Source organism: Magnolia sinica, chromosome 2 (assembly GCF_029962835.1).
Source record: "Magnolia sinica isolate HGM2019 chromosome 2, MsV1, whole genome shotgun sequence".
NCBI lineage: Eukaryota > Viridiplantae > Streptophyta > Magnoliopsida > Magnoliales > Magnoliaceae > Magnolia > Magnolia sinica.
This window is the reverse complement of record NC_080574.1, coordinates 22,024,580-22,036,932: the sequence shown is the minus strand read 5'-3', so window position 1 is coordinate 22,036,932 and position 12,353 is coordinate 22,024,580. Positions and strand designations below refer to the sequence as shown.

The 12,353-nt window shown below is 42.9% G+C and overlaps 1 protein-coding gene across 1 annotated transcript; it reads right to left on the bottom strand.

Annotated features, from left to right (window-relative positions):
* Positions 1–6,302: 6,302 nt before the first annotated feature.
* On the bottom strand, positions 6,303–8,578 carry LOC131236610 (uncharacterized). The gene has a single exon (XM_058233900.1). The coding sequence runs from the start codon at positions 8,539–8,541 to the stop codon at positions 6,403–6,405; it is 2,139 nt and encodes a 712-aa protein (XP_058089883.1). The 5' UTR covers positions 8,542–8,578; the 3' UTR covers positions 6,303–6,402.
* Positions 8,579–12,353: the final 3,775 nt, after the last annotated feature.

Here is a 12,353-nt window from a genome sequence, read left to right as displayed (position 1 = left end):
TGGGCCAAAATCGCTGCAAAAGTCGGATAGCTTCCGGGCGTGCGAAAACAGGGCATGCGGATTCCTTCCGCTGTGATGCTGGTGGGACCCATTCTCCCATTATTTTGGAAAATCCAATCCGTCCATTGGATGGAGGACGAGATTTCTGTCAGGAATACACAATTTTTACCTTCTTTTGATGAGGCTCACCCATTATCTTTCTCTGTCGTTCATCCTGCTTTTGAACAGATATATTTCTATAAGCGCTCTCTTTTGAGATTCGGTCACCTACAATTTGGCAATAGAGATGCTGGGATTCTGGTGGACGGCTTGGATTGTCCGTTTGGGCAATATATGGGGCCCACAACAGCAACCGGTGATGGTGTTGTGCGAACGCTGTAACGGCAATTGCGTTTTTGCTGAAGACAGTCGGTCAAACCGACTTTGACGAGTTTGAGTGGTCCGGTGCGGCGCGGCTATACATGTTCTCAATGCACACGCCACACATGCGGGGTCCACTACAATGTTTCCTTCAAAATCTAATCCGACCGTCTGTTTTGTCTCCTCATATAATGGGTTGAGACTAAATTTGATGCATATCCAGAGACCAGGTGGACCCCACTTAATGAATTAAGGGGCTGATCTGGCCGTTGGGCAACTTCCTCAGTGATTCAATGGATGAAATTTAATTTGTACGGTTAGTTTATGATCCCCATCCCATGTATGGAGTTTCGAACTAATCGGATAGCGGGAACCATGTGATCTTGCATTCTGGACCATTTTCGGGCCTTTTTAACATAAACGGCTTGATTTACTCTGATCCCTGGCATGTAAATTCTTCAGTCTTAGTTCTCTGGAGTGCGTCCCTTACTCTGGTGACTTCGGAGTGTCAAATTCCTGCTTGTAGTACTCTTTTTCTATCAACGCTCCTGATTTCATCTTGCAACAAAAATATAATTAAAATACTCCATTAAACATTATCATGTACGTAAAATCAGCTAATAATTGGGGTCTGATATGTAATATTCGACCCTTATCATATCACCACTCAGTTTATGTAACTTATAATTAGATTGTTTCAAAACAGATCATTAACAATTCAAGGATCTTTAAGGTTCCTTGATGAGCCTAATGAATGACTTCGATGATTAGACCCCTAGTTCTACTAATAGGGCATCTGTCCAATTCTGAGGTAGATCCATGGCTCAAGTGGGTCATATGTTTGAATTTTGTCCTTCAAATTGTAGATTCTTCTTGATCTGACTGCTAGATTTCATTAGATTTGATCATCAACGGTCATCAGGGTTCATAGTCTAGTTTAGAGTAGATTTGGCAACACCCTACAAGCTGATTAAATGAATAATCATGAGTTTAAATGACTAGATTATTTTAGAATTGATCCTGTATGGTCTAAGAGTCCTTTAAAGCATCTAGATGAATCTAATTATTGTTTTAATGGTTAGACCCTTTATCGAATGATGTGAGGTTTAATTCTAACAACCAATCTCAAACCCCTTGATCGATTGATAATTTGATGACCGGATCTTATTGTCTTAATATAAAATTGTCTTAAAATCAATTCCCTTTGATTTTAAGTGTCCTAAATCTTATCTAGGTGGAAATTTAGCTTTGATTTCATAATTAGACAATCAATTAGTTCAATTCATGGATAAAGATTACTCCTAATGTATAAAGTGTAAGTGAACGACTCAAAAAAGTTAAGTACTTTTGGTAACACTCGAGTATTGAAAAGTATAGGGTGTAACAATCTACCCCCCTTAAAGAGAATTTCATCCCCGAAATTCCACTCTTATTATTCCTAGGAATAGAAATATCCATTTTAATAGTTCTACTCATTCAATACTTCCCTTTCAAAGTATATTTGTGTGTACTAATTATCAAAATTTGGGGTTGTTATATTTAACTATGACACTTACCTGTCGTATTGAGTTCACGTTTGTAGCTCGTCTTGAGATACTTGATCTTCGTGCTCTCGTGCTAAAATCAACTTCCCGGTGCTCCCCCGATCATGTTGCTTAGATTTACCTGTTGGCTCAGCTTCACGATAAAAAAAAACCTTACGTAAGATATACCTATAAAAGTGATTAAGGTTATGGGAGTTAGTTGAATCTCCTATCTAGGATAATGAGTGAATTTCCTAAGGGATTCAGCTTATGGAAGCTCTTAGAGTATCAAAAGGTAAAGGGTTTTCTTAATGGTTTGGCCTTTGTACTCTAGAGAATGCACGAGTTCATGTTCTTCATCAATAGGAGCTTTTGAATGCTCATGGAAGTGATGAATCACAATGAAGAGATCATGAACTCGTATGGATAGAGTTTAAGAAGGGTAGGATAAGCTTGGGATATACTATAACGTTGCCTTAATCCACTAATTTTGTAAGTTCTTACAAGCCATTTTTATAAATAAAAGCTTCCAATGGATAGAAAACGACTAGTTTACGGTGCTACCGAAGATACCTTCGTACCACCGAACTTGCTTCGGTAGTATCGAATTGTTTATCGGTAGTACCGAATTAAATCCTTAAGTTGCTGGATGATTTTTACTCCTTTCGAAGACACTGAAATTTGTACGTTGGTATGAGTTGGTGGTAATGAATTTTCTTTGAAAGCTGCTGGAACGTTTTGGGCACTTTTCGGTGGTACCAAAGGTATCTTCGATGCTATCGAAAGTGCCAATCGGTGGTACCTTTGTCCTACCGATAGTAGACAGATTTTCCTATTTTGTCCCATAAATCTTTCAGCAACTTAGGACTTGCTTAAGCCAAGACTATATGATATAATATATGAACTTAGAATTGGCTTAGAATAGATGACCTAGGTGGGTTTTCCTATTTGGATTGGGATCATCTATTTATAAGTTTTAATATCGTAGAAGCAGTTTTTCGTCTTCAATGTGGCTTTGATGCCTCTGATCCAGTTGTGTAGCCGGTCTTCACTTGTCAAGAACTCATCCGACTACATGACACAACTAGTCACGTAATTGACAAACATGAGTGTAAAGGTGGGTGCACTTATAGAGAATAGATACCCCATGCACTAATCTTGAACAACTAGATCAAAGGACTTGTAAGTTAACAACTCCTTAAAAAATCAGCCCAATTAACCCAAAAACCAATCCATAATAAGGCCACGGGCCTCCACTTAGCCCTTAAGGTTCATAAGTAAAGTCCCGCCCACCAATATCAGCTTTTTCCAAAACTTTTAAGGGCCCCAAATTTTTTTTAATGGTAGATGTTTAATTCTCGTTGTTTCCTATGGTGTGATCCCCTTGACTTTTGGATCTGCCCCATTTTTTTTTTCATGCCCTAAATTCAAATAGCATAAGAAATGAGTTGTGTGGATACATCACATATATCACGGTGGGCCCCATATCGATTTTGTAAATTTCTTGATTTAAGTATTTAAAAAGTAAGTTGTCACATCCGAATTGGGAAAGATGTAGTAATTACCTGGGTAAATAATTATTACCCATTTAAATGGTAATTATAGGTGAGCCCAAAAATCAAACAGGCCCTTAATCACTTCAACTTAACATGTAGAAACCAAAATAAGTTTCTTGAGGCAAAAGTAGCTTATCATATGTAATTAATGATCTCAAGGCCCCCTTATTGACCCACCATGCCCCTACGTCTACATCACATCTCTTCTTAGAGAGAATGAGTTCCGTTCTATGGTTCGATCCTAGTTTGAGGCTAGTTGTCGTTAAAACTTCTCCTTTTGATTAGTCGAATTCTAGTGGTTTGGGGGAGGGGTGGAGCATACCCTTAAAGGTCAACGGCAATGGATGTTTGCAAATTATAGCTAATCTTAAGATCTCCCCTAAGGTTTTTTCCAAATAATGGTAAAAGAAAATCAATGGCTTAGTGGAACAATTATTTTAGCCCTTTAAGGATTGAAATTACTTATTTTATCACTTATTAAAGAAAATTCATGATGACATGTGTCCTCTAGTCATTCAAATTATGCTACATGACATGTTTGTCGACCTTATCTAGGAGTCATTTTAATTAGAGAGAGAGAGAGAGAGAGAGAGAGAGAGAGAGAGAGAGAGAGAGAGAGAGAGAGAGATTGATTGATTTATTTTGGTGGCCCGCAAAATCATTTTTCCTATTTTTTTTCTTTGTTAATTAGAGGTTTCTTTTTCAGTTTGAATTTTAAGGAGGAAAAATGGTTGTTTAAATTTTATTTTATTTTTTGAAAAAAATAGTGAGTTAGACTGGTGTGACGGGCATTGGACAACTAAGTCCAATCCAGGCATGCTTAAGAAACAGGCCTAGATTTTAAGCTTGAGTCCAAACCTTGGGATTGATCCTCTAGCCCAAGCTTAGCCTAAGGTGGGCCAGCCCAATCCATTGATGACTTTATCTAAGGCAGAAGCGAATTGGGCACCATTAAGCTAGGTGGTTGGGCACCATTAAGCTAGGTGGTGTTCGGCATTGCAGGGACCATCGTGATGTATATGCTTTATATCCATGTCATTCATTTATTTTTCCAACTCATTTAGGGCATAAACCTGTAGACAACTTACTTAGGCTAGCAACTTGATGAAGCATGGATAGTCCTTAAAAAGCATTACCTTAGCCATTATTAAGCCTCAACCATTCCCACACTAAAACAAAACCCTACAACATCTGGATAGCATGGATAAAAACACATACATCACAGTGGGGTGCTCCAAAACACCCATAAGCATCATTGATGAACGACACTGATAAAACACATAGATCATGGTAGGCCCCACAATACCCGACAGCACCACTAGCTCACTACCCAGTCTACTTCGAAGATTGGAAGGAGAGATTGGCTGAGGATTGGGAAGTGAGGCGCTTACCACCTTTTACCCAAACGTGACTTAGCTGCGACATAAGCTGTACACAAGCTGAATCGAGTCAAGCATGGCCCAGTCCGGCTCCGCTTAGCCAACAGGCTACTTTATCTTGAAATCAGCTCAGCTCAGTTCACAAAACTATTGGCCAGCTTGGGTAGGCTCGGGTCAATCAGTAGCTCAGGCCAGCTCAATCTTCCGATAAGAGTTCGTGTTTACATTTTTGGATTTTAAATATATAAGATATATAATACTTATATTAAAACTCAGTCCATTTGAATCAATTCAAACTAAGTCAAGCTCAACTCAAGTTTTGAGTTGAGTCGAGTTTAGCTTACCTTGGATTTGGCTTAGAAATTTGTTCGAGGTAAAAAAATCAGCCAGGCTTGGCCCGAACTCAATTTCAAGCCAAGTAGAGCTTTTTCTAGTTGTGTTGAGCCCGGCTAACTTTGTTGGTGTGCAGCTCTTAGCTACGACTCGAAGCCAGTAATGAAGGTGGTACCTTGACCATGGGGCCTACCTTGATGTATGTGTTGTATATCTACGCCATCTATTCATTTTTGCTAACTCATTTTATCGCATAATTCCAAAGATGAAGCAGAGACAAATCTCACATGCACCACACCACAGGAGATAGTGATGAATGACCATTAAAAACTTTTTTGGTGGGCCACAAAAAGTTTTGAATCAAGCTGATATTTGTGTTTTAATTTCATTCAGGTCTATGTGACCTTATCAACAGGTTGAACGGCAAATAAACATACCAACCAGCCCTTAGATGTTTTTATTGGTGGGCGTTCAATGACCGGTCTCCTGTGGTGTGGTTCACTTGAGTTTTGAATCTGCTTCATTTTTGGCCTCACACAATAAAATGAGTTGGCAAAGCTGATGGACTGCGTAGATATGCAATGCACACATAGACGTGTCCTCTACGATCAGGGTACCCACATAGCTCGTCCCGCGTTGCAGCTAACTCACGTCCCTTTGTGAAGCTACAGTGGAAGCGGATTGGCTGGTGTACTTGCCTCACACCAGCTATATAGCTGCTGTATTGACGCCAGCAAGTTCCGTAGGTGTGATCATGAGGTATATATTATATCGAAACGGTCCACCTGGCAAGATGGTCTTGATGTCTGAGATGAAAAATAAGACAGATCTAACCATCAAGTGAACCACACTGCAAAAAAGGGGGGAGGGTTGATCGTCTTCCATTGAAACCCTTGGGGGGACAGAAGTTCTGGATCGATATGAAATTTGTCCCAGTGACCTTATGAACAGATTGGATGGAAAATAAATGTTATGGTGGGCCCTTGACATCAACGGTCAGGATACCGGAGCCATCTCTGGCACATGCACGTGTGAGGAGTTGAGAGCTGTACAACCCCTGGATTCCTCATCCTTAAAAGATAAAGCGGAATAAAAGAGCAGTTGCTGCACGAGCCCATTACAAAATACCATGCAGACTCTATTCGTGGGTGTACATACATAAGAGCGTCGGGCCAAATGGCCCCCTCCATCACAACCATACATTCAGATAATTACATATGCATTTTACTATCCATAGCATCTTTGTTTTACCTATGGCGATCCACACGTGGGATTGCTTGCCACAGAAACCCCATCACGCTTCTTTATTGCAAGCCAGTAGCAATCGTCGAATTTGCACTTAGAACCCCCAGGTGGGCCCTCCACCACATCGACGGGCCTAATGAAGGTGGGGCCCCAAGTTGGTGTCCCATCCTCATACGAGTTGTGGGTGAGCCGCTGTATTCCAGAACCGTCCGATCTCACGATGAATATATCCCCGTACGGCTGGTAATGGTGCGGATTCGCAATTGGCTCAGCTGAAACCCCAGCATAATCACTGGTGAATGTAAGGCTCTTGGAATCAGGGCTGAACCATGGATGGTTCGTCCTACCACCGTCCGCACTATGTACCACCCTCTTGAGGCCCGATCCATCGGGCCGGATGAAGTAGATAGCGAAGCTGTCCCCGCCCGGATTATGACGATCGGACGAGAAAGCGATCCATTCACCGTCCGGCGACCAGTTGCACATAGTGTCCGTCCATGGTCCATCCGTCAACCGTCGGATCGACGCCTTCTCGCCTTCGATCGCGTCCATGATGTAGAGGTTCTTGTGGCCTGATCGGCCCGATCGGAACACGACCCACTTCCCATCTGGTGATGGAGAGGGGAAGGCATTGTTTTCGCCTCCTGTGGTTAGTTTCTTGTATGAGTAGGATGAGAAGGATTGCCCGTTTTCTGCCTTCTCTTCAAGATTGATGGAGATGACATCGACCTCGGTGCTTTCGGAGGCGAATTTGGGGCCGTGGCTGGTGTAGATCACGCCCTTTCGTTTCCAGTCCCAGGCAGTGGCGAAGGCGGCTCCGCTGAAGATCTCCCTCTTATCTGAGCCGTCGCTGTTCACCACGGAGAGACCCGGGAATGAAACGTAGGCGATCCGGTCTCCGTTAGGAGAGAAAGAAGGGAAGTTGCCATCGATCCTGAATAGAGAGACGCCAGGCAATGGGTTCTGGAGATTCTCAAGGAGCAGAGGGCTTCTGTTGCTGCCGCCTCGGCACCTGTGGTAGCCAATTCGGGTGGAATCTGGGGAGATGAATGGGTTGAAATGGTGAGTATTCGGAGAGATTGGTCTGGTGATTTCGACGAACACCTTGTTTGCAAGATCGAACAGTTCGATGTGACGGAATTCAGAGGTGGGCCTTCTGGTGGCGATCAAGATGAATTTTCCATTCCGAGCAGCGGTGGGAGTGAATGCATGGAAGCCGGGCGGTGTGACTCGTTCGACGACTACCGAGTCGACTCGGCGTAAGCTTCGTCGAGGGAGCACTGCTTTGTAGATGCTCCACCATCCGTCGTCGCTCTCGCGATGGAAGTAAAGCGTCCGATCGTCGGCCCAAGTAGGCCAGCCGCCGTGATCGACGATCTTCACCCTTTCTGATCCGTCGCGGGTCCGAAACACGTAGACATCTGTCTTGAGATCCTCAATTTCCCCTTCCCATCCTCTCTCCCCTGCAGAAGCCACAGCCGTCCATTCGCCCGACGGGGAGACCGCCGGGCTGAAATCGGCGATCCCATAAGGGGTCAACCGCTGGGTCCCGCCTGTCCGGAGATCGGACGAATACACCGCGGCCCAGCTCTTCCTAGGCAATTCCGCCTTTTCATGCGTCGAGACATAGATCAGATGATCGCCGGAGATCGACGGTCTATCTTTCATGGAAAAACGGACATCGTTCGATTGAGATTGCAGCAGAGGAATCTGGACACGATAAGGGACCTCCGCAAGGGCGGCTCTTCTTCCCTTCTCCTCCGATTCAGATGGACGGTTCTGATGAAGGTGGGCATCCAGGTAGATGTTGGAGGAGCCGTTCCGCTCGGTGACGTACACGACTGCTTGGTTGACGTTTGGGTGAGGTGAGGAGAGGAGGGAAAGGAGCGAGGACGGGTCGTCAGGGAAGTAGCCGTTGTAGTTGACGGACTCTCCGTCCGTTAGTAGCAGTTCGTTGGACGGTGTTGATTGGGAGAGGAGGGAGACGGTTGGAATATGGACGGTGTAGATGTCGAAGGCGTATTGAGTTCGGCCCAGAGTAGCGAAGACGATGCTGTTCCTTCCATCTTCACTGCTGCACGAGAAGAAGTGGAGCAGAAGCGGCAGCAGCCGCAGCAGCAGAGGGAGAGATTTTTCGGATTTCATTTTTTTTTCCTCGCGCGCACACAAACACTCTCTCTCTCTCTGCTACCTTTCCGCATAATGATAGTTTTATATGACAAGAAAGATGATTCAATGCGGCTGGTTGCATCGGGATACTTGGACAGTCCAATCATCGGATTTGGAATGTCCATTTCGTCCAGCATACATGAATATGGCTATTATGCAACAATCACACCGATTGATAATCCTATCCGTCCATACATCAGAACTTCTTTTTATAACCATCCATTTTCTGAGTCGCTTACCGGAAGGGAAACGGATTGGCTACTGGTGGCTGGTAGTCAGTGTTCTATGGGGTCTACATGATGTACGTGTTTTATATATTATTTTCATACATTTTTACGAATCATTCTGGGGGATTGATATTAAAAATGAGAGGGATATATATCTCGTGTGAATCACACCACGAGTAGAACAGTAGTGATTAGATATCCACCATTAAAATCATCCTAAGGCTCATTGTACTTCTTATTTGTCATCCAATCCGTTGATTAAGTCATACAGGCACGGACGAAAGGAAAAAACAAAAATAAGCTTGGTCCAAAACTTTTATGGCCCCAAAAGGCTTTTAATAGTTGATGCTCATTCAACACTGTTTCCTTTAATGTGGTTCACTTGAGATTAGGATATACCTAATTTTTGGTCTTATTAATTAAATTGATCTGGAAAAATAGATTGACGGTATAGATGAAACACATACATCATGGTGGGCCCTATAGAGCACTGACTATTAGCTATCGGCTCGTGGCAGGGGGGAGCAGCCAATCCGTTTCCTACCGGATGGACAAATTTGCCTGATAAGAGCTATCCTTAGAAACACGTGTAGTGCGGCACGTGCAAGCTGCTAGAGCTATCCTTAGAAACACGTGTAATAGTTGCACGGTAATCACCTGGTCCAATTGTTGAGTACGACAATAAAGTACGTCGAGGTAGAATACTGTCCCCGGACGCGGATTGGCTACTGACAGGTTGAGTAGCGAGAATGCTACTGAAGTGACGTCACCAAGATTTGTAGGCCCACCATGATGTATGTTTTGTATCCACGCCGTTCATCCATCTGTATAGATCATTTAGGGTAATATTCAAATAACGAGTCACATCCAAAGATCGAGTGGACCCCTCCAGAGAAAATAGTGGGGGAGAGTGAGACCACCATTAAAAACTTCTAAAGGCCACAAAAGTTTTAAATCAATCTGATATTTTAATGTCTTTGTTAACTTTTGAACCGGTTGGATTTTGAAAAAAACATCATAGTAAGCCTTAGAAAGGTTTCATTAGTGGGCATCAATCTTCTCACTGTTTTCTTTGGTGGGTCGACTAAAGCTTTGGATCTGCCTTGTTTCCTGGTTCATGCCTTAAAATAGTATCTCCAAATGAATGGACGCAATCCATACAATAAATATATCATAGTAGGCTCCACATGACGTTAATTCAGTAGCAGCTCTCGCTACTCAATCTGTCATTAGCTAATCCGAGTCCACTCTCCCTGGGACGCGGATTAGATAATGACAAGGCTAGTAGCCAAATTGCTACTAAAGTGACGTCACCAAGCTCTATGAACCCACTATGATGCATGTGTTGCGTCTATATTGTCTAACCATTTTTAAAGATCGTTTTATGGCATGAACAAAAGAATGAGATAGATCTGAAGTTCAAGGGGACCCACCATAGAAAATTGTGTGACTAGTCACAACCACAGTTGAAACATTTATAGGGTTGAAACATTTATAGGGCCCAACGTGAAGTATTTTTAGATCTAATTTATTCATAAGTTAACATAGAGAGAGATGAAGTAAGAACAAAAATATGAGCTTGAAGGGAAACTTCCGTGGCCCCTAAGAAGTTTTGAACGGTTGATGACATGTCCCCACTGTTTTCTATGATGGGTTCGACTTTAACTTTAGAACTATCTTATTATTTTTCTCATGCCATGAAACGATCTCTCCAAATGGATGGGCTGTATGGATACAACACATGCATCATGGTGGGGTCCACATAACTTGGTGACGTCATTTCAGTATCCATTCAGCTACTGACCTTGTCAGTATCTAATCCGCGCCCTTGTCCCTGATTGTCTCTGTGAATTTCAGCCATTGGGTGATAGCCACGGAGCGGAGTGGGTGAGACCCGGATCCACCGAGGTGGATGGGACGCCGGATTGTGGGGCCCACTGTGATGTATGTGACTACATCCATGCCGTCTATCCTTATTGAAAGCTCATTTTAGGTGTGATCCAAAAAATGAAACAATTCTAGATCCAAGATGGACCATAATGCAGAAAACAGCAGTGATTGACCGTTAAAAACTTCTTGTGAGCCACAAAAGCTTTGGATCAGAATGATATTTGTGTTGCTTCTTCTTCTAAGTGTTTGTAACCTTATCAACAGGTTGGATGGCAAATATTAATTCAGTAGCAGCTCTCGCTACTCAATCTGTCATTAGCTAATCCGAGTCCACTCTCCCTGGGACGCGGATTAGATAATGACAAGGCCAGTAGCCAAATTGCTACTAAAGTGACGTCACCAAGCTCTATGAACCCACTATGATGCATGTGTTGCGTCTATATTGTCTAACCATTTTTAAAGATCGTTTTATGGCATGAACAAAAGAATGAGATAGATCTGAAGTTCAAGGGGACCCACCATAGAAAATTGTGTGACTAGTCACAACCACAGTTGAAACATTTATAGGGTTGAAACATTTATAGGGCCCAACGTGAAGTATTTTTAGATCTAATTTATTCATAAGTTAACATAGAGAGAGATGAAGTAAGAACAAAAATATGAGCTTGAAGGGAAACTTCCGTGGCCCCTAAGAAGTTTTGAACGGTTGATGACATGTCCCCACTGTTTTCTATGATGGGTTCGACTTTAACTTTAGAACTATCTTATTATTTTTCTCATGCCATGAAACGATCTCTCCAAATGGATGGGCTGTATGGATACAACACATGCATCATGGTGGGGTCCACATAACTTGGTGACGTCATTTCAGTATCCATTCAGCTACTGACCTTGTCAGTATCTAATCCGCGCCCTTGTCCCTGATTGTCTCTGTGAATTTCAGCCATTGGGTGATAGCCACGGAGCGGAGTGGGTGAGACCCGGATCCACCGAGGTGGATGGGACGCCGGATTGTGGGGCCCACTGTGATGTATGTGACTACATCCATGCCGTCTATCCTTATTGAAAGCTCATTTTAGGTGTGATCCAAAAAATGAAACAATTCTAGATCCAAGATGGACCATAATGCAGAAAACAGCAGTGATTGACCGTTAAAAACTTCTTGTGAGCCACAAAAGCTTTGGATCAGAATGATATTTGTGTTGCTTCTTCTTCTAAGTGTTTGTAACCTTATCAACAGGTTGGATGGCAAATAAACATCCCGGTGGAATCCATGAAGTTTTAAATGATGGGATTCAATCATGACTGTTTCCTATGGTGTGGTCCCCCTAAGATTTGAGTCGCCTTAATTTTTGAAACCATTCACTCAAATAAGTTTTCAAAATGGTTGGACGATGTGGATTTAAACCACATACATCACTATAAGCCCCACAGTCAGGGGTCCCACCCATTTCGGTGGATCCGGGGTCTCACTTAATCCGCCCCCGATAGCCTCAAAGTAAATGGTTTCGAGATAAGTATGATTTTAGAGGTCCCAATGAGTTAGCACCACGTGTAAAGAGTATGACGCACCTCATTTTGAAAATGGTACAAATAAAAAATTGTGTGGTGCTGTCCAAGGCGCATGCCCACGCACATAAAGTGACAGAAACTGTCGGATCCAGGCCGTCC